This window comes from Mustela putorius, unplaced genomic scaffold, assembly GCF_011764305.1.
Source record: "Mustela putorius furo isolate JIRA1106 unplaced genomic scaffold, ASM1176430v1.1 tig00000596_pilon_pilon_pilon, whole genome shotgun sequence".
In the NCBI taxonomy this organism is placed as follows: Eukaryota; Metazoa; Chordata; class Mammalia; order Carnivora; family Mustelidae; genus Mustela; species Mustela putorius.
In genome coordinates this window covers 3,536,603-3,557,821 of record NW_025421428.1, presented here as the reverse complement: position 1 = coordinate 3,557,821, position 21,219 = coordinate 3,536,603, and the positions used below count along the sequence as shown (strand labels likewise).

Here is a 21,219-nt window from a genome sequence, read left to right as displayed (position 1 = left end):
ACCTGTAACATGTAGTTTCATACTTCCCCTTACTCATGAGAAGAAGTCTGCTGCCACACAGTCTTTGTGACAGTTGCTATTGTTTTTAGAGAAATAATGTATTTGTAGATCATGAAGCAGAGCCATTAATTACAGTAGTTCAAAGATTTAAAAGTCAAACACAATTTGAATTTACCACTGGGTCAGATTCTGCTAATTTTACATCAAAGAATATTTTGGTTGAGGAAAAGCACCTCAGGTATAGTAGTTTTATAAACGATATTTCCATGTGGTGTACGTTCATTGACAGGTACAACAAACTTCAATCTCTGGGCCAAAGATGGAGAGCCATTTGGAAATTGCTGTTCTCTTGGAACGCAGGTAAACGTTTGATGGCTTTACTGTAGATCTATGAAATGAAAAGTCAGATGACAGACTATTTTATCTTTTATTTTCATATGAAAATAGATTTTAAACAAAATCCAAAAATAAAATTTGACACTATAAATGAAGGGCTTGAGTACATTCTTTTTCTTTGTAGCTATAGATTTAAACCAGTTTGTAGCCTCAAATTTACAATTATAATCACTGGTTTTATGGCAATACATTTCAAAGCTAAAAAAAAAAAAAAAAACCCAGCCATCCAGGTTTAAACTGTATACAACTCTTCCCATATGTACATGTGATTTACAGAAGCCCCAGCGTTCACAGCATGTGAGCTAAGCTATAGTGGAGGTGCAGTGCTGGAGGTCCCCGCATCTGGAGCAAAACCAAGCGGCCTTCCAGTTCACGGTGAGGTAGTAGAGAAGGGATTTCCTCCAAGATTTCCTCACCCGGCTGAGCAGTTCTCTTCCTGCAGAAACAAAGAGGATGCCTTCGTGGAACAGTAAAAACAAGTCTTCAATGAACAGAAATAAGTGACAGCTCACGATGGCTAACAGGTAAAATACGTATTTGAGTACCTCTTTGGAAAAATACTTGGGAGATGAGCCACTGTACAAAATTATTCAAGAGTAAAATTAAGGGGCGTCTAGGTGGCTCAGTGAGTTAAAGCCTCTGCCTTTAGCTCAGGTCATGATCCCAAGGTTCTGGGATCGAGCCCTGCATCAGGCTCTCTGCTCAGCAGGGAGCCTGCTGCCTCCTCCCTCTTGTGCCTGTCTCTCTGCCTACTTGTGACCTCTTGTCAAATAAATAAAATCTTTAAAAAAAAACAAAGTAAAATTAAAAATCTACTGGACTGTAAGATAAGCTAGAATTCAGGATATTCCAACTGAAAGTGGTAGTTAAGAGAACTCTGTAACATGTACCCTGCAAGCAGGAAGCTGGGGATGGCATCAGTGTCGGTAACTGTCTAGTAATTGTGATGGATCTTGTAGAACTTGGAAGGAGCTCTGAAAAGAAGGGAGATGAAAACACAGCTCAGAAGCCAGCCCCTAACTCCAGCCTAGTTTAAGCTTTCATCTCTTAAACCTGGATTATGACCCCAGACTCCAAAAGAATTCTAGCAGACCTCCCCCTACCTGCTGCGTCTCTAACAACACCATTACTCTCCTGCATCCCGAGCGCCTGAACTCTTCAGGCTGTCACCCCAAGCTGATAGCTAAACCTGGCACCCAAATCCCCATGTACTCCTCTTCCACGACTCTGGGCTGTCTCATCTCTAAACCCACCTTTGCAATACTCAGTGCCTCCTGATACTCTTAAGACCTGCCCTGAGGTTCATGATGGTTTTGGCCTGTGCCTGATTTGGTCCCACCATAGAAGGTTTTAAGGTAATCACATTCAAATCTTGGATCTGCTGCTGCTGAGCTGTGTGCCTACAAAAGAGGCAGCTCTTTCTCAACATTCCTTGTGGCTCAGCTATATGCTATCCTGCTCTGTGGTAGTGACAGATGAGCCCTGAAGTCCTGGTTTCATCTTCTGCTGTGACATTTTTCATTTTACACAATTTCTTCATCTAGTAAAGGCATACTTCCTACCTCCTAGGATACAAAGACTACATGAGATAATACATGTAAAGTGCTTATTAATACAGACACTCAAAAATGGTAGCTATTATCTATCTCTGGGTCACTACTGACCGATTCCCTGAGTCTATTTCATGTGCCTCCTAAACGTTAACCTTCTCAAGGTCTCACACAGAAAGGCTCTGTGAACTTTAGGGGTTGTAGACACCCTGTGCTAAGAGGTTTGACTTCAAACTTTTGCTGAGGAAGAACAGAAGGCACAGCCAGGCATCCTTTCCTGAGATGCAGGGAGATGGACAAACTAAACTAAGAGACTAAACTGTAACTAAACTAAACTAAACTAACAGACTAAACTACAGACTAAACTGTAAACTAAGCATTTGCAGCCTAAATGCTCTACAGCTGGAGTAGAGAACAAGGAAATCCAGCAATGGAGCTCAGCAGGAGAATTCCCTGTATCCCTGACGGCTCATCCAGCCTCCAATTTCAGGCCATTCCCTAAGCCATCACCTTGTCCTCCTCCTAGATCCACCAACCACTCCATTCCATTTTCCTAGGGACCAGTTTTGAAAGCAAATCTGTCTTCAGTTTTCCAGAGACCTGAAGGTGGCATTTGTGGCATTCTGAGTCTCCACTAGATAGATTAGGGACCCTAAAGCTTCTTATGTTTACAACAGCACGTACTCTTACCTGGCTTGGTCCAGGTTGAGAGTCCTCAGCCAGGGAAGATTCCAACTGAGACAGACCAGGTGACGATGTGGAGTCTCTAGAAGTGCTGGTGACCAATTCCCCTAAAGCATCCACTTGTCTTCTCAAGCTGTGTAACGTGCCCTCTGTCTGCCGCTTCCCCTTAATTAGCACTTCTGCTTGCTTGGACATACAGTGTCGAAGCTGGGCCTGAAAGCATTACGGTAAAATTTAGGGTTTTACACAGAAGAAATGTACTCCATAGCTTCCTCATGCTTAACACTGATGGGCCGATCTGATTATCATAAAGTAAGAATGGCTGCTGAAAATGCCTTTGTCCTAAAAAATATATAAACGTAGAAGGTGCTGGTGGCTTCTCTCTGTGCGTAGAACTTGTACCATGCTGTGCTGTCATTAACTGGGCCTTCTGCTCAGTTCTCTCCCTTACAACAATACTTAGGATTTCTGCATCCCTGGCCTCCTCGTTAAATGATGATTCCTTCTCTCCCTTTCCTGCCCAGACTTCGCAGAAGACTGGTTTATACTTGATATCTTCAGTGCCTCTCACAGTGCATTCCAGTCTTCAACCCCACGCTACTTTCTGGCTTGCCCCCCTGCTGTTTCTTTCAAAGGATTCTCTCCAAGTCTACAGCAGTTCTGTCCAACAGAACTTTCTGTGATGATGGGAATGTTCTTTATCTGTGCTGTCAAATATAGCAGCCACTCAATAGTGGCTGTCGAGTCCCTAAAACTGTGGCAACTGAAGAACTTTTAACCTAATAGAATTCATTTACATTTAAGTAGCCACATGTGGCTGGAAGCTGTTGGATGTCAAGGACCTCCACTCCCTCAACACAGTGCATGGCTCCCTCCCAGTTCATGCTGTGTATGAAGCCTTTCTCCAAACACATTCTGCCCTCTCATTCTATCTTCCTTTCATTTTTCCAATTCCCACCTGTACTGTTAACCCCCAAATCCTTAGGTCAATGCTGATCGCTAAATCCTAGACTCTTTGAAAGCTGCCTATGGAGAGATTGGCCCTGGATGTCTCACAGGCCTCAAGACTCCACATGTTCTGAGCCAAACAACTTTCTGTCTGACACCCAAAGCCTATCTTTCCCCCAACCACTGGTCTATGAGCCTCTTGTTTATCACTGTATCTCTATTTTCTGTCCCAGGTCCTTAGGTTCTGTCAGTTTTAGCTGAGGCAAAGAAGCATTACCCAGAACACTGGGCTTAACTCCACAATTCATGGTTTGAATGCTAACCCCTGCCACTTACTGTGTGATGCCAACTTCTCTAAACTTCCGCCATGTAATCTAGAAAGCTGCTCATGCCGAAACAGAGGGAATGGCAGCAGTATATCGTGATAAGCAATTTCCCACTGTTCTCAACATGCCAACCATCTCATACTGTACTGTTTTAAAGGGCAACCTTGAGTCGATCTTCACGGTGACGCAGTCTCTCTCGGAGTGCTTCTCCACGCCAGTGTTCATCCTTTTTCAGAGGGAAAGGGAAACATCAGAGTCCCCAAACGTTGCTAGCCTTTCCCTCCTCCCACCTTCCCCAAGTTCCACATGTATTTTTCAGCTTATCTGGGGGGAGGTGGGAACAAATTATCTTCTAGCAAAGCCCAAAGAGCAGCAGGATATATACTTACCATTATGTGAGTCTGGGAAAAATTCAATTTTTCTTCAAAAGGTGATGGTCTCTCACTCACAGTGAATGGAAAGTTCTCTTTCAAGCTTTCTAACCCTCCTTCTAGGTTTTCATTCCTTTCCAAAATAGCCTCCAGATCTGCTGGTAGTTCTGGGAGAAACTGGTTGAGATTCCTCAGGCTTGTTCTGATTTCATCTTTCACCTCACATTTAAGTGTTCGCATTGCGTCACTGATTTCCATCTGTCTTCTTTCCAGATCTTTTTGGTTTGTCATCTGAAGAGTGAGAGTCAGATTCGAGTGGGTAATATTTGGGAGCTACTTGGAATTGAACTGCTTAATGTGTCATGTACTTATGGAACTTTCCACGTAGGATTAGACTCTCCCAGTCTAAGTGTGAACTGCTCTGAGCCTGGTTACACCACAGGGTATCAGAGGTTTCTGCTGGGTCATTTCTTCCTTCCTAGGCATTTGGGTCTTCTAGACTTGTTTCTGACATAAAATCTAACATTTCAACACAGCTCTTTGGAACATGATAAAATTTCATGCTGAAGAACTGCTATTTTTCTTTCAAAAACATAAGATGCTGAACTTAAGGGGATTTTAAAAGTACATTTTGAACAAATGCTTTTCTCTTATAGAGGTGCATTTCTAAATTTTAAGACTAAAAAAACAGATTTGATTTAAAGGACATTCTTATAATCAGCTTTCATAATTTCTAAAAAGAAATACTCCTATTAAAAGAGCTACTTAAGAAACAAAAACTGCCCAATGGGGAGTGAGCATGTCTACCGGGCCTTCTCTGTTTCGGGCGGCCAGCAGGGGCTCCTGGGCACGCACCTGTTTCTTGAGCTCCGTGTACTCATGCTGCATCTGGTTGAGCTCCTTCATCAGGCGCCTGGCCCGCTCGTGGTTGTCCTGGGCCACCTGTTCGATTGTCGCCATCTCTTTCTGCATGCAGCTGTTCTCCTGCTTTTGCTCCTAGTGCAGGAGGAAGGACACGGCTGGGCTCTGGCACATGGAGCTGTGCACTGCTGCCTTACACACTCACTAGCTCTGTAAGTCCGTTTCCCATTGGGGTTCTAGCTGTAACGTGGGGATAACACTACCGGCCTTGAGAGGCTGTGGTAGAGCTATAGTACATAGGTGGTCAGAGTCTGTTATCTGTTAGCCCAAAGTCTGAATCATAGCTCTGCAACATTACCTTTGATAATATGTTCCTTTCCTTTCCTGAGCCTCCATTACTGCAACAGGAACAACAGTCATCCTCACAGAGTTACCCGGAGGATGAAAATCTAGACCCCTCCATGTTATCTTTACAGTCATGCTGCTGATCACTAGTGGTAAGCGTGTCACCCTCTGGGAAACACCCATTTCCCACTGTCTGGGAAACACACACCCATTCACATACATCAGCTCCTCCAGAGGGTGTCAGAAAATCCACTCCTGTGACAGTCTCTACCACTGCCCAACTGCCTCCACCCAAAATAAATCTCTGTGGACTTAGAGTATCCCCTCCCCCCCATTTTTTAAAAAGGACTTTTATTTGACAGAGAAAAACAGTGAGAGAAGGAACACAAGCAGGGGGAGTAGGGGAGGGAGAAGCAGGCCTCCCACCAAGTAAGGAGCTCAATGCGGGGCTCAGTCCCAGAACCCTGAGATCATGACCTGAGCTGAAGGCAGCCGCCTAACGACTGAGCCATTCGGGCACCCCTCACCTCCCCAAATTTTATCCCAAATAGATTTCAGGGATAAAAGCATGGCAGACTGAGCTCCTTGGTTTAAGGAAAATTAAAGCTAATCTGACTAAAAAGGGCAGGATGAGAAAAATCTGTGAGCAGTGACTGCAGATGGGCAAACATGTTAAGCCCCCCCCCCCCCCCCCCCGAATGCTGCAGCCCCTGTCAGTGGAGGTGTGAGCTGAGGCTCCTTGCTGAGAGTGCTCTCTGCTTCATGTTGACACTGTCTGTTCGGCTTCTCGAGGGCTACAGCCCACTATCAGCTTCAAGATCACACTGTGCATCAATACACACAAAACAGTTGAGTTAGGAACTGGGCTGCCAGGTAATTTGTTTTCTCCAAAGCAGCGTTTTAGTCTAAAAATGTAAATGTGGTGCTTCCTCATGAGCTGTCAGGGCAGTGGGTACCCACCAGAAGGTTCTTCTCCAGCTGGCTCCGCTGGATCTTCAGTGCTTCCTTTAGGCTGGCAACCTGCTTCTCGGCTTTCTTTCTTTCTGTCAAGAACTGGTTCCGTAAGAGGCTGAAGTCTGCCCTCATAGAGTCTGTCTCTTTCTGGAGAGCCTGCAGCTCACTTGACTTTTCCAGTAACTGCTGCTCCCGTTCTGAAAGCTGCCGTTCTGAAATGAGCATTTTTAGTAGTTTGGGTGGAGGCCCTGGTCCCGCTATGGGCAGGTAGGGAAATGCCACTCGGGAATCACTGGATCTTCCGAATCCCCCCGACCCACATCCGAGGCCCAGGTAAAAGCCCTCACAAAGGTGCCTCCTGACAAAACTGGGCCCTAGAGGGTTGGATCCCAAAGTGACGGACAGCTATTGTCTTCCCTTTATCAGGGACCAGTGAGAGCAAACAGCAATCCTGAGGGGCAGGAGACATGGAAATAGATGGCTGAAGTACTTCTTATAAACCCGGGTTTTAATAAAGGGAGTGCACACATACTTCTCCTTCACGGGAGGCAGCGTGGTGTAAACAACACGGGATCTGGAGTGGCATAAGCCCTATTTTATACAAGAGGAGCCTACTTCTGCTGTTCCATGGGAATCTTATATGCAAATGCATAGTGCACATTAAGTACTCAATAAATGATGCTTACAAAGAACAACGACAGTTAAAATAGATTTTTCTACCCACACTCTGGAGTAACACCCTGTCCAAGATTTCACTTTCACATGTCAGGTGTGGTCAGACTCAACACATATGTTAGTTAAGTTTCATTTTCACAACGAAATGGCTGGTCTAGGGCACCTGGGTGGCTCATTCGGTTAAGCGTCTGCCTTCAGTTCAGGTCATGATCCCAGAGTCCTGGGGTGGAGTCCTGTATGGGGCTACCTGCTCAGCAGGGAGCCTGCTTCTCCCTCTGCTTGTGCTGTGTCTCTCTCAAATAAATAAAATCTTTAAAAGAAAAAAGAAAATAAAGAAGCTGCTGGTCTGGATGTAATCAAGAGTTGGGGAGGAAGGAGTAATAACCCTTCCACCAAGTTCACCAGAGAACATTTTCTGACCATTGTTAAACCCTGAAGCCTAAGAAAGAAAAAAATCACTTATTGCTGTGGGAACTATCATTTATCCTGGATTTCCATGTCATTGTCATTGATACATGGCTCAAGAGAGCGCAAACAGACCCAAAAGCAAATACCTGTATTTTGGTACCATTCACTATGACAAATTTGGACACAAGTAGAACTGTTGATAATTGTTTTTTGATTGGGCGAGATGAAATGGATCATCATTTCCAAAGCTCAAAACAGCGTTCTTCACAGAAAGCCTTCAGAGTGCCTTCTAGAACTTCTTTGCCTTAACATCTCTCTGCCTTGAGGCACCATTCTTGAAGTAGGCAGTATGGTCGGATAAAAAGACCACACAGTCTCAGGATCAACTCCCATCTCCATAAAGACAAATGCCTTGTGTCTCTGAACCTGTTGTCACCTCTCCTGGGGCTAGCAGGATCCAACGGGGCATCTCCTTGCCACTCTGCACCTTCTGACCCCTTCTGGGCCGTGGCCGGGCTCAGGGTTTCCTCTACACACCTGGCAAGACAACCAGTGCCGCCCCCCTCCCAAAGAGCCGTATTTGGGAACACATACTGGTCTGGGAGAGCGTTTTCTCCAGGGTCTCGCTGCTCCTCTCCTCTTCCTGCAAAGTCCTCACACGCTCCTCAGCCAAGAGCAGCTTTGAGAGCACCTGGTCCAGCTTGCCTTTCTGCTCGCCCAACTCCCTTTCCAGCTGCTGCTGCTGCTCCTTCAGAGCCACTTTACTGGCTTCTAACTTTTTTTCTTCACATTCTCGCTCTTTCTGGAGTCTCTGAAACATCTTAATAGAGAACAAACAGTCATAATATAACAAATACACTATATCCCAAATGAGGGAACCTTCGCGGACGCTAGCCAGGTTCCAGCTCCAGAGAAAGCAGGAAACAGCCCAGTGAGAGACAGTGAGTTCCCTTTACAGAGGTGATCGTGCTGGGACTGAAAAACTATCTGGCCACCGCGCGAGGAAAAGATTCATGCGGCCGGTGGCATGGGGCCAGCAAGATTCTTTACAGGACCCGTGTTCTGTGGTCTTAATGGTCCCAATATTAATACCGAGAGAGCAAAACGCTGGTGTAAAATCCTCCTGGTTACACAGGGCGGTTAAGGGAACTAGTCCTATGGGCGATCCTTCACAGCTTCAGCCGGGAGAAGCTCACCCAAGTGACAAAGTGTTTTTTCTGTAAAATCATAAATGTGTGGTACCATTTCTTGCTGGGCTAGCTTAGCCTTGTTTTCTTCAATCTCGTTCCAAAGCTCTTGAAGCTGTTGCTGCTTTGTCTCCCCTTCTTTGCGGCAGTCTTCAGTCTTCTTCATCCACTCACCGATACCCTTCTCGAGCCTGGTCTGTTCACTGAGCAGCATGTCCTTACGCTGGGTGGTGTGAAGCACATCCTTTACGTGAAAGAACAAATGAAAACTATTAACAAAGCCATCTGCCCTAGGGCTGGCAAATGCCCCTCCTGAGATCCAGCAAGTCTGACAAAATAAACATGAAAGTCCCACATCATTTATTCTCTCAACAAACTTATTTAAAGCACCCAGGATGCAATTTAATCATCAGCTTTCCTCTTTTTAGTGTCTAAGAAGAGGACAGAAGATGTCCCAACCTAAGAGACCCAGTTCGTCTGAACTTCAGCTGCTTCATCACTGAGGTGGGAATAAACAACACCCACCTCACAAGATTGCTAAGAAGATTAAGGAGCGCTGTGACTAAGGCTTAATTCTCATTGAAAATAAACCTAAAGTCATGGTTTTGTTACTATTTGAAATATTTATGTGGGTTGAAAAGCTCAGAAAATAATTTCTTATTTATGCAAGGAATCCAAATTAAACTTTTTGGAGAAATTTATTATATATATATATTTTTTTAGAAATTTACTGTATTTTCAACAACACAGAAAATACTCATTAGAGCCTACTGTGTAAGAATTTTTTAAAGATGGAATACTTCAAGTTTTACATCTTAGATTACTAAAGACAGATGGAAGAAATCAGATGTCCAATCCAACCCCTGGTTTACATAGTGGAAACTGAGGCCCAGAACTTGCTTGAGGTTCTCTGAAACCGAAATTACTGCACTATTCTCATAGGATGACAATTATCTTTAAGACTATCCAAAGTAAAGGGTCAAGAATCAGCTTTACTGAACATCTGACAAGATGGAGGCCCAGGTACTCTGAAATTGGCAGTTACCCTGCTGCTCAGAGTAACCAAATCTGAGCTAAGCTGTGCAGGCCTTATCTTTGCCAAGAGTAAGAGATGGTCCATCTGGTGCCCGAAGCCCCTAAAGGGGCTGGTTGAGCATTTTAGGCTCTGTTCTAGCTACCATCTTCCTTATTATCTTTGAGTAAAACTTTGAAAATAAATGAGAAAACCACTGCTCTGCATCAAAAGTTTCGTGTGTATGTTTGTGTCTTAAAAATGGCCCTATGGAACCTGCTGGTATGAAAAGGAACCAACCTACTTGATTTGACTTTTATTTTAGCCAATTGTCTGCATACCTTCAGGATACTACTAGAAGATTACATTTGTTAAACTTACCTGTTTTGCTAGGTTCAAATGGTCTTGGACATCCGCTAGTTCCTTCTGTAGTGAGTTTACGGCTTCTCGTTTTTCTACAGAAATAACATTTACATAATATAAATACACTTGTATGCATTTCCCCAATTCCCATCAGTCCCCAAAAAAGTAGAGTGGAAGTGAATATAAACTCATTTCTGTTAAGTGTATGGCTATCCATTTACTTATCAAAAGGTCAAAAGAATGAGTTAATACGTACAACCTATATCTGGGCTTGGAGCTCAGGTTTTTAGATTTACATGTTCAAAACCTCATCATAAAAAAATGTATAGTTAATACCTAGTGTTGACAACGTGCATGGTTTAAAAATGAACACCTTCTACATTGCTGGGAGAAATGTAAATTGGTACAATCTTAAAGGGAGATAATTTGGGAATAGATTTTATATGTGTGCTGGCTTTGTCACTTGCTACCTCTATGACCTTGAGGAAATCACAGAAAACTAAGCTTACATTTTCTCCTCTGTAAATGGGTGAAAGAGTTTCTATCATAAAAATGTTATAAGGATTAAATGAAATGCACATAAAATACTTGAATCGTGTCTGAGACACAGTAAGTGCTTAACAAGTATAAATACGTTGTTAGCTAGACTTATTTAGTAATTTCTAATCATGGATGTTTAACAAAGTTTTGATAATAAAGGTATTATCTGCATCTTTCTTTTTTGTTTTAAAACTACACACACACACACATACACACACACACACACACACCCCAAGGAAAAATCTGGAAGGATATTCACCACACTGTTAATAGGAATTACCTCTGAGGGGTGAGGTCAATAGTAATTTTTATTTCATCTTTTTGCGTGTTTTTAAATTGTTCTTTAAGGAACATGAACTATTTTTTTTAAAAACAGCATTACTGAGATATAATTCACATACCAAGCATTTCACCCATTTTAAAGTGTGTAATTCATTGGCTTTAAGTATATTCACAAAGTCATGCAAACATCACTACAATCTAATTTTAGAACATTTCTGTCACTTCTAAAAATAAATCCCATGCCCATTAGCATGAATTATTTCTATAATAAGAAAAGGAAACAAAAGAAGAACCCTTGAGGTGGGACCAAGGGGCAAAGATGGTTTCCATCTCGAATGGACAAGTGTTGGACAGCCAGGGTCAGTCCCCATGGAGATGATCTTTGGTAACAGATTCCTTCTGAGGAATAGCTGAGTTCTGGTTTTGTTTTTCAAGACTGCTTCAGCAAGAGGTGAAAAAGAGAAGAGGCTATGGACACCCCTCTGCTTCCAGACACGCTGAAGAGAGCCAGCAGGAAAGCCTCCCAGAAGAATGGGCCTCGTCCTCCCCCAATGGCTGGTGGATGAGGAAGGTCACTGTCTGCTCTAAGAAGCAAACAACTGAACAGACACATTCATGGCAGAGGGCTGACCATGCCGGACTGACTGTGTACGCCTCAACAAGGACAGCTCTGTGTCCTCACAGATGAGTGAGGGCACGCTGGGAGTTCCCCACCCAGGGATCCGGCGTGGCTGACGTGCAGCTCCATACATGCACATATGTGTGTCCCTATCTTCTCTGCATAGTTTGCAAAAGTATTAATATAGTTTTAATAAGGAAATATTTTTAGGTTACAAAACCTGACTTCTCTTTGTATAATTAAACTCCAAATCTGGAAGAAAATAAAAGGTTGTATATTCAGAGAAAAGAAAAGAAAAGAAAACCTAACCAAAGGAAGGACACCCTCCCCTCCCCGGCCACCGCGGAGGGGCAGCTTCATACCTTGTAGCTGCTGCTGCACTGCTCCCAAGTCTTTATGCAGTGAGAGCTTCTCTCTGTTAAGTTGGTCTAGCTCCTGCTGCAGCTTTCTGACATCCAATTCCAATCTTTCTAAGTTTGCCTGCTCCATTCTGCTATTGTCTTCTGCAGCTGCTAAAACCCTACCGCGCAAGCAGAGTAAGTGAGACTATCGAACATAAAAGGTCCAACTGCGCACAAGACACAGCCAAGGAACATTGTTATCCTTTCACTGGATGGTTATAGACTATGAATGATTATAAACCTTAACACTCTTCTGGGGCGCCTGGGTGGCTCAGTGTGTTAAATCGCTGCCTTCAGCTCGGGTCATGATCTTGGGGTCCTGGGATGGAGCCCCGCGTTGGGCTCTCCCCTCAGTGGGGAGCCTGCTTCCCTTCCTCTCTCTCTGCCTGCCTTTCTGCCTACTTGTGATCTGTCAAATAAATAAATAAATAATCTTAATAATCTTAATCTTAATCAACTCATTTCCAAAAGACATCTTATTTTCAGCTTTCTAAAACACGAGGTTTTTTGAAAAGTGACTCACTAAAGTTTTATAAAAATCAGAATAACAACAAGGACAACACTCAGAATTCCCCAAATCTCACAATTAAAATAGATGGCTAGCTTCTGATAAGTGAGAAAACAGGAAACACAACTGTGCGATAGGATTTGTCCAAAAAACAGATGTACACGAGCCGGCTTTCTTTTACACCACCAGAGTCCTATAGTGTAGGCTGGTTTCTGTCTGGCTTCTGTCACTGAGAGGAGTCACTGTGAGGTGCACCCATGCTGCTGTGTGTGTCAGTACTGCATTCCCTTCTTCTCTCTCTCTTTTTTAAAAGATATTTATTTATTGGAGAGAGAGAGAAAGAATGAGAGGGGAGAAGGTCAGAGGGAGAAGCAAACTCCCCATGGAGCTGGGGCCCCCCGATGCGGGACTCGATCCCAGGACTCCAGGATCATGACCTGAACCGAAGGCAGTTGTTTAACCAACTGAGCCACCCAGGCGACCCCTGCATTCCCTTCTTATTGCCAAATAGTACTCCAGGATATGTTTACACAGTCATTTGTCTAGCCATTCACCAGCTGATGGACATTTAGGTTGGTTCCAGGTTTTGGCTGTTTTAAATAAAGCTGCTATGAACATTAAAGTACATCATTCTTTGTATGTACACACACTTTCACTTCTCATGAATAAATATCGAGGAGTAGAATGGTAGCTCTTCTGGCCAATATATGTAAGAGTTTTTAAGTAACTGCCAAATTATTCTCCAAAGTGGTCTAACATTTTTACACTTCCACCAACTGTGTATGAAAGTTCCATGTCATTTGGTATGATCAGTCTTTAATTTTAGCCTTTCTAATAGGTACATAGTGTTATCTCATCGTGGTTTTAATTTGCATCTTCCTAATGGTTAATGATGAGGAACATCTTTTTTATGTATTTATTTGCCATCCATTCATCTTCTTAAGTGAAATGTCTGCTCAAATCTTTTGCCCATTTAAAAAACTGGATTGTTTGTTTTCTCATTATTGAGTTAAGAGTTCTTTGTATATACATGCTCTGGGTACAAGTCCTTTTTTGAAAATACATGGTTGCAAAGATTCTTCTCCCAGTCTGTGACATGTCTTTTCATTATCTTGACAGTGAGGATAAGTTTTGATTTTGATGATGTTCAATTTTACCAATTTATTCTTTTATGGACCATGCTTTGGATGTCCTATCTAGGAAATTCTGCCTAACCCAAGGTCACAAAGGTTTTTTTCCTATGTTTTCTCCTAGAAGTTTTAAATATTTAGGTTTCACATTTATGTTTATGGTCCATTTTGAGGTAATGAATATGGGTGGTGGGCTGAAGTTCATTTTTGAGGTTTTGAATATGCAATCATTTCAGCAATATTTTTTGAAAAGACCATCTCTCCTCTACTGAAAAAGATGCCTTTGCATCTTTATCAAAACCATTTGTCCACACATCTGTGCACTTACTTTTGGCTTTCTATTCTGTTCTACTGATTGCTTTTTCTGTCTTTATACCAGTATCATAGTGTTTTGATCACCATGGCTGTATACTGAGTTTTGAAGTCAGGTAGTATTAGCCCTAAACTTTTGTTCTTCACGGTTGTTTTGGTGTCATAGCTAAAGTTTTAGATCCTATTCCATGTCCATCCTGTGTATTTCCACATGAATTTCAGAACCTGATTGTCAATTTCTATTTTGAAAGCCTGTTGGGATTTTGACTGGGATTGTTCTGAATCTATAGATCGGTCTGAGGAGAACCGAATCTTAACAATATTGCCTTTCCACCCACAAACAGGTATCTCTCCACTCAGCTACATCTTCTAGCATTTGTTATTTTACCTAAAAAAATCCACAACAAGTTATTTTAAAATGTGCTTTGGAAAAAGAAAAGCCCAAAAGGAAATCCACCCAGAAATGCTGTTGGTGAGCTGTACTGTGATACTGAGTTCGTGGAGTACTTTCTTTTCTCCATTTCCATTCCCTTCTTATAGTGTGTTTATTATGCTTTAGTCTTCAGGAAGGGATCTGGCAAGCTTATTGGGTTTTGCTCTCACCGTTTAGTCTGTGCCAACTTCTTTTCCCAGCTATCCTGTTTTTCTTCAAGATCTTCCCTTTCTTTGCACAGAGACTCAATACACGACTGTAATGCTCGGGTCTCGGCAGTCATCCGCTCTACTTCCCGTCTGTCCCTCTCGAGGAGCTGCTTCTGCCACTCTATCTCCCCTTTCTGTTGCACGGCTGTCTGCTGCAGATTCTCTAACACCAGTCTCTCCTAAAACAGATAAAAGCGGACTCACACATGCTCAAGAGAAAGACTGCAATTGGCTAAGGGTAAAACGGCTTTGTTTATTACCTCTAGCACTTCAACCCGAATTTTCTCTAACTCAGACACCTTTTGGTCATGCTGTAGCTTCAAACCTTGCAGCTCATTGTTTTCAAGTTGCAACATGTCCAGAATATTCTTTAGTTCTAAGAGAAACAGAGCATGATCCATGCTATTAAATGTAGTTGAAAACATTTACAAAATAAAACAGAAAATAATGCTGTTGATACAAGAAACAATAGGTCATCAAAACATATCTATTACGCTGAATTAACGGAGTTAATTGTGTTTTTAAAAAGATTTTATTTACCTGAAAGAGAAAAGGCGAAAGAGAGAGAGAGAGAGAGGCGTGCGCACAAAAGGGGATAGGAGCAGAGGGAGAAACAGACTCCTCATTGAGCAGGGAGTCTAGAAGCACAGCTCGATCTCAGGACCCTGAGACTATGACCTGAGCCAAAGTCAGAGGCTTATCCAACTGAGCCACTGAGGCACGCTGGAGCTAACTGTTTTAATGGAAAAAAAAAAAAAAATCCTTTTAAATATTGCTAAACATTAACTTGTTAAATTTTGTTTAAAACATTTTAACAAAAACATTAACAAAGTTCTAGTTTCCAGAGCAATTACCTCATCTAAATGAATTTTAGTCAAAATAAATGGGTAAAATGTTAAAATACATAAGCTGAGATTCGAATAACAATTTTTTACCTTTTTTAAAAAAATATTTATTTATTTGACAGAAAAAGATCACAAGTAGGCAGAGTGGCAGGCAGAGAGAGAGGAAGGGAAGCAGGCTCCCTGCTGAGCAGAGAGCCTGATGCGGGGCTTGATCCCAGAACCTTGGGATCATGACCTGAGACGAAGGCAGAGTCTTTAACCCACTGAGCCACCCAGGCGCCCCCAACAATTTTTTATCTTTTAAAATAAAGATTTTCAAAAAAATATATAGATTTTCAAGTATTAACTCTCTTCTCTGATTATACAGATATTTGCTCACTGTGGAAAATTTCAAGAAAAAAAGAAACAAATGAAAACCCATTATTATCCAACCATCCAAAGATGATCACTACAGCAATAGCAATTTGATTTATTTCCTTCCAGGAGTGTGTGCACACACATGCACATATCTTCCAAATAAATTGGAATTATACTCTATATCCAGTTTTACATCTATTTTTTCAGTCTTCATTCCGTAAATTGGAATTATGCTCTATATTCAGTTTTACATCTATTCTTTCAGTCTTCCCATCAGCATTTTTTGCATGCCATTAAATGTTGAAAATATGGCTTTTAGATTGGCCAAATTTCCAAATTTCATTATAAATTTTGCTGCAAGTAACCAACTCAGGTAGCTTAATTTGTGAAACAAGGAAATCAAGTGTTACTAAGTAAATACAATACTGCTGCAAGGTATATAAATGCTTCCTTTCTCTCAGTAACTAGAAATGGGCTACATGGTTCAATAGGCATGAATTTTCAGATTTGAAACATTGCAGGATTGGCCCAATTTTCTCTGTCAAATAGCCTGTTAAGTGTTCTTCCTTCTCCACACCCTGGTCAGTAATTATAATGACTACTGAGCTCTTAAATAAACTTTATCAGTAAGCTTTGAATGGCAGAAAATACTGTATTCCTTTTACAATACTGCTTTTCTTTGCTCATCTAAAACAAAGCTGAAGTTTAAAAGAAGTTTATTCCACCATTTGTATTTTTTTCTGTGATCTCGAATAGAGATATTTCCAAACTCCAACTTTATATGATTGCTTTCCTTTAAACTTACCAGTTTTATGTTTAGACATTTGTCCTAAAACTACCTGAAGATTTTCTTCCTCTTTTTCAATTTCCTGCTTTATGAATGCAAGTTGAGTTTTTTTTTCACTAATCTGGACATTCAGTTCTCCTTTCTGAAAACTGAGTTCTTCCAGAAGAGATTTTACTTCCTGTGCCAAAAGAAAAAAAAAAGTCAACTCCACTTTACAAAATTATGAATAGAAATTACCCTGAAATCAATTTTTTTATTAACTATCTCATTTCATAAAAATTCTAATCTGGAAACAAGTTCAGTTTTGCTTTTTGTGTCAAGAAGAGCACTGTATTCTATTTTACACCAACATATTTCTGTATAATAGAAGAAAGTAAGTCACACATTACCTTCATTTAAAATGCATAAGCAGTATTGACTCTGTGTAAGGCAATTTGTCATAGAAAGAAAAGGCTGAATCTGGTACGTCTCCTGCCCTCAGGAGTCTGAACACCTTGAGGAGATTTAGGCAAGGAGTACAAACATGATCATGAAAGCCTAAGATGCCCTAGGAAATGTGCAGAGTGCCCCCAAACTCAGGAGACAGAGAAAACTCCTTCCAAGGTAAAGGAAAAGTCAGGGAAGTCTTCTTAGAGGCATATCAAGCTGAACCATGAAAATGGGTAGGATCTGAACATTCACAAAAAAATTCCTGGAGAAGAAATGGTATGAGAAAAGGCACAGTGGCAGAGGGAGCTACCCACACAGCCAGAGCCCAGATACGTAACACCACATCAAACTGATGCTACAGAAGGGTCCAGATTCAGCAATTTATATTTGCATTTGGAGGGGAAACCAATGAAAATATCTCAGAATAAATCTCTAACATCATCCTAGGACTCTTAAGAAAATCTAGTGAAAAACACACCCGAATGTGATTGCACTTCTCAGTTACTTCGGATTCTCCCAGTCTCAGAGCTTCCTGGAGGTCAGCTTTGGCCTGGACCAGGCTATCCTGGAGGAGATGCAGCTCTTCCTTTTTATGCCCTACCTGCCTGTCCAAGATGGCCATCTCCTGCTGCTGACCCGACACCTGCATTAAAAAAAAGGGAAGAATGCAAAGCTTGTCAAAGGCCATGCAACCTTCAGGGCTTGCTATGATGGAGAATATCCAGTCCAGCTAACGGTTGTGGGGGAAATTAGGAACTAGCCTAATTGTAATTATCCCAGCTACATGAGTCAGGAGGGCCAGGCCAGGGGTTCATGCACAAAATGCCTGATAAAGATCCTGAGCTCATCTACATAAAAGCACTCAAAGCACAGCAAAAATAACAATATAATAATAATAATGATTATCCCTCAGCTTATGGTTTTCAAAACACATGTCTATACCTTATTCCATTTAACAACTACCTTGGCAATGGAAGTCAGGCAGGGATTTTAAAAACTCATTTTGTAAATTAAGAAAAAATTATTTACAATTTTAAGGATAGTACACACGTATTTATTTAAAAAGCAGAAAATGCAGACATGTGAAAGGAAGAAAACAGAAGATATTCATCATGCCTCCTTATCAGATGACTGATTTGTACTTTGATATAGACTAAAAATACAAGCACAAGTGTTCATAAGCACATTTAGCATAAGTGATCTCAGGGTGCATCCTGCTTTGGGGCTTGCTTCCTTCACTCAATAACATATTCTATTGATTTGGGATCCAAATGTGGATTGGACTCGACTTTTTTTTTTTTTTTTCAAGATTTTATTTATTTATTTGAAAGACAGAGATCACAAGCAGTCAGAGAGAGAGGGAAGCAGGCTCCCCGCTGAGCATAGAGCCCGACGTGGGGCTCGATTCCTGGACCTTGAGATTATAACCTGAGCTGAAGGCAGAGGCTTACCTCACTGAGCCACCCAGGTGCCCATGGACTCTACTCTTTTTTTTTTTTTTTTAAAGATTTTATTTATTTATTTGACAGAGAGCACAAGTAGGCAGAGAGGCGGGCACAGAGAGAAGGGGAAGCAGGCTCCTGGCTGAGCAGCGAGCCCGATGTGGGGCTCGATCCCAGGACCCTGAGATCATGACCTAAGCCAAAGGCAGAGGTTTAACCCACTGAGCCACCCAGGTACCCCTGGACTCCACTCTTAATCACTAAAAGATACAGCCTCATTTGTGCTTTATATTTTCTTTTGTATTTTCCAGTCTTTTCTACCATCGAACAGGCATTACTTTTTACAATCATACATTATGATGTGGATTTCAAAGCAGCACAAGCTGGTTTTTCAAGGCATCTGTTTCCCTACCTGCCTCCTCAGCTTTTCCAGCTCAGCCTTCTTGGCCTGCAGGAGGCTCTCGGACTCTTGAAGGACCTGCAGGTGGTGATCCTCACTGTGCTGCGCGGTCTCTATGTCCTTCTGCAGCTTCTGCAGCCTGCAAACACCGGCAGCAGCACTAGAGCGGGGCCGAAGGGAGGCTGGACCCCCAGCGCCGTCTTCCGGCTCAAGCCCCGTGTGCCCAACAGGGGCTGTACTTACTCTCCCGTCAGGACCTCCTTCTTCTTGTTGAGACACTGGAAATCTGAATCTTTTGCTGCCACAACTTCATTTATTTCTTTCAAGATTTCCTCCTGCTCCATTTTGTGCTGCTCCAAATCCTTTGTGTCAGCCTGGAGCAACCTAAAACACACTGCCTTATTCTCCAAGGCCCCTTAGACTTAACCAGCCAGTTACCATAAGGCGATTATTAGCCTGTCAGAACCAAACTTCTCATCTCACTGAACAGCTGAGGGACTCCACCTACCTGAGCTGCTGGTCGGCTTTGACAAGGTTAACAGCGGTTTCCTGGGCTCTCTTTTCTAACTCCTCAGCATCTTTCTCAGTTTGCAATAAATTTTTCTTGGCATCGGCGAATTTCTCAATGGCATTTTTTGTCTAAAAAAGACACGGTCATTGAAAGCAATTCAGTCACCATTCTCCCTCACAGCTATTGTGGTATAATCTGGTACAACTCTTTCAGAAAACAAGGCAAGACAAGAAGACCGGTAAAGATGTTCATTCACGCTTCTCCAATTCTCAGAAAGAATTCAGGAGTCAAAACTACTGCACAAAAATACTCACTGTAGATTGGTATATGACCTGACAAAAATGGATTTAGTAAATGACAACACATCAACACAACAGAGTACTGTGTAGCCTTTAAAATGACAACATAGCAACAAATGTTGATATTATTATGTTGGCTGAAAAAAATTCTTTTAAAAGGTACACTACTCTAAGAGCAGCTATGTAAAATTATATCTGTGCCCACAAAGACAAAAGGGCTACCCAAAAGAGAAACAGTCCCTTGAGGGTAGGGAGGCAGTGAATCTTTTTACTTAAAAATAGTCTGTATAGGGACGCCTGGATGGCTCAGTTGGTTGAGCGTCTGCCATCGGATCAGGTCATGCATGATCCCAGGGTCCCAGGATTGAGCCCCACATCGGGCTCCCTGCTCGGTGGGGAGTCTGCTTCTCTCTCTGTTTGCCGCTCTCCCCATGCTTGTGCTCACTCTCTCTCTTTGACAAATAAATAAAATCTTAAAAAAAAATAACCTATTATTAGGCTATTTTTTTACTTAAAAATATCTCCCAATTAAGTGACAACAAACGGATTTTATCAATATTCCCTCCTCTTAGAGATTATTGCTGTACTGTATTATCATGCTAAATAAAACCTCACTGACTTAAAGACAAACACAAATACTAAATATTTTTATTGAAGTATTTAAAGTCTTCCTATAAAAGATTTGGCAAAAACAGATTTTTTAAAAAAAAATCAACTTGGTTTCCTTTCTCTGTCTAAAATAAGAGGCTTAAAACAATGTCACCACAGGTCCAAAAATAGTGTTTGGTTTGCACTTGGCTGAGCAGTGACTCACCTTCAGGCAGAAAGCTCCAGTTCTGCAGTTGCATTAAACTCATAGGCGTATGTTAAACTAGTCTACTAAATATCCCGTGTGGATGAAAAGGGTTGGCAAGCTCCTAAACAGCTAGATATATATATTTTTTCATTTAAAACCAAACAACATATAGTGCACTATTAGGTTCATCAGTTGCACACAGCCCCCTGCTCATCCTGAACGCCCGTCACCCAGTTTCCCCATCCCTGTCCTCCTCTCCCCTCCAGCAACCCTCAGTTTGTTTCTTAGAGCTAAGAGTCTCTCGTGGTTTGTCTCCCTCTTTGATTTCATCTTATTTGATTTTTACCCCCTTTGCCTTTGTTCACCTGTTTTGTTTCTTAAATTCCATATGAGTGAAATCATCTGATATTTGTCTTTTTCTGACTGACTTATTTCACTTAGGATAACACCCTCTAGTTCTAACCACGTCATTGCAAATGGTTAAAAGACCTCATTTTTGATGGCTGAGTAATATTCCACAGTATCAGACAGCACATCTTTCCCCATTCATAACAGCCAGATATTTCACTGTCCTTCCTTCCACGCCAGAGCTGGTTCCTATCAGTTTCATCAGCAAAGCACTGGACAAAATGCACTACATGCTCCAGAAAGTCACATTTCTAAGTAGTTTTTGGTCTGTTTCTAGGTTAAGTTTTAACACACCTGGCATCTTTACAAAACACATCACCTTCTCCCACCCTCCTCCCCCTTAAGAAGCTGCCTCCCTGAGTCATTTTGGGAGGCTGAAGGGGAAAGAGCTCACCAGCCTCGGTTCACTTACTACCTGTCAACTACCAATA

General features: G+C 42.0%; 1 protein-coding gene across 8 annotated transcripts in view; it reads right to left on the bottom strand.

Annotated features, from left to right (window-relative positions):
• Nucleotides 1-413: 413 nt before the first annotated feature.
• The window catches only part of CNTRL (centriolin), a 90,237-nt gene continuing 69,431 nt past the window's right edge, over nucleotides 414-21,219 (bottom strand). For 3 of the 8 annotated variants that reach the window (XM_004775605.3, XM_013047362.2, XM_013047363.2), the window contains 18 exons: nucleotides 19,283-19,413; nucleotides 19,018-19,158; nucleotides 18,787-18,913; nucleotides 17,411-17,575; nucleotides 16,522-16,681; nucleotides 14,775-14,890; nucleotides 14,476-14,693; nucleotides 11,884-12,041; nucleotides 10,099-10,172; nucleotides 8,761-8,949; nucleotides 8,113-8,338; nucleotides 6,442-6,647; nucleotides 5,131-5,271; nucleotides 4,294-4,566; nucleotides 4,068-4,130; nucleotides 2,637-2,843; nucleotides 1,287-1,370; nucleotides 414-832 (listed from right to left, as the gene is read on the bottom strand). In XM_004775605.3, the coding sequence (XP_004775662.1) occupies nucleotides 1,314-1,370; nucleotides 2,637-2,843; nucleotides 4,068-4,130; nucleotides 4,294-4,566; nucleotides 5,131-5,271; nucleotides 6,442-6,647; nucleotides 8,113-8,338; nucleotides 8,761-8,949; nucleotides 10,099-10,172; nucleotides 11,884-12,041; nucleotides 14,476-14,693; nucleotides 14,775-14,890; nucleotides 16,522-16,681; nucleotides 17,411-17,575; nucleotides 18,787-18,913; nucleotides 19,018-19,158; nucleotides 19,283-19,413 (2,652 nt within the window). In that variant the 3' untranslated portion in view covers nucleotides 414-832; nucleotides 1,287-1,313. Of the gene's footprint in view, nucleotides 833-1,286; nucleotides 1,371-2,636; nucleotides 2,844-4,067; nucleotides 4,131-4,293; nucleotides 4,567-5,127; nucleotides 5,272-5,946; nucleotides 6,306-6,441; nucleotides 6,648-8,112; nucleotides 8,339-8,760; nucleotides 8,950-10,098; nucleotides 10,173-11,883; nucleotides 12,042-14,475; nucleotides 14,694-14,774; nucleotides 14,891-16,521; nucleotides 16,682-17,410; nucleotides 17,576-18,786; nucleotides 18,914-19,017; nucleotides 19,159-19,282; nucleotides 19,414-21,219 lie in introns of those variants that run through there. The other 5 variants (XM_004775606.3, XM_045082330.1, XM_045082329.1 and 2 more) reach the window with 5 other exon arrangements.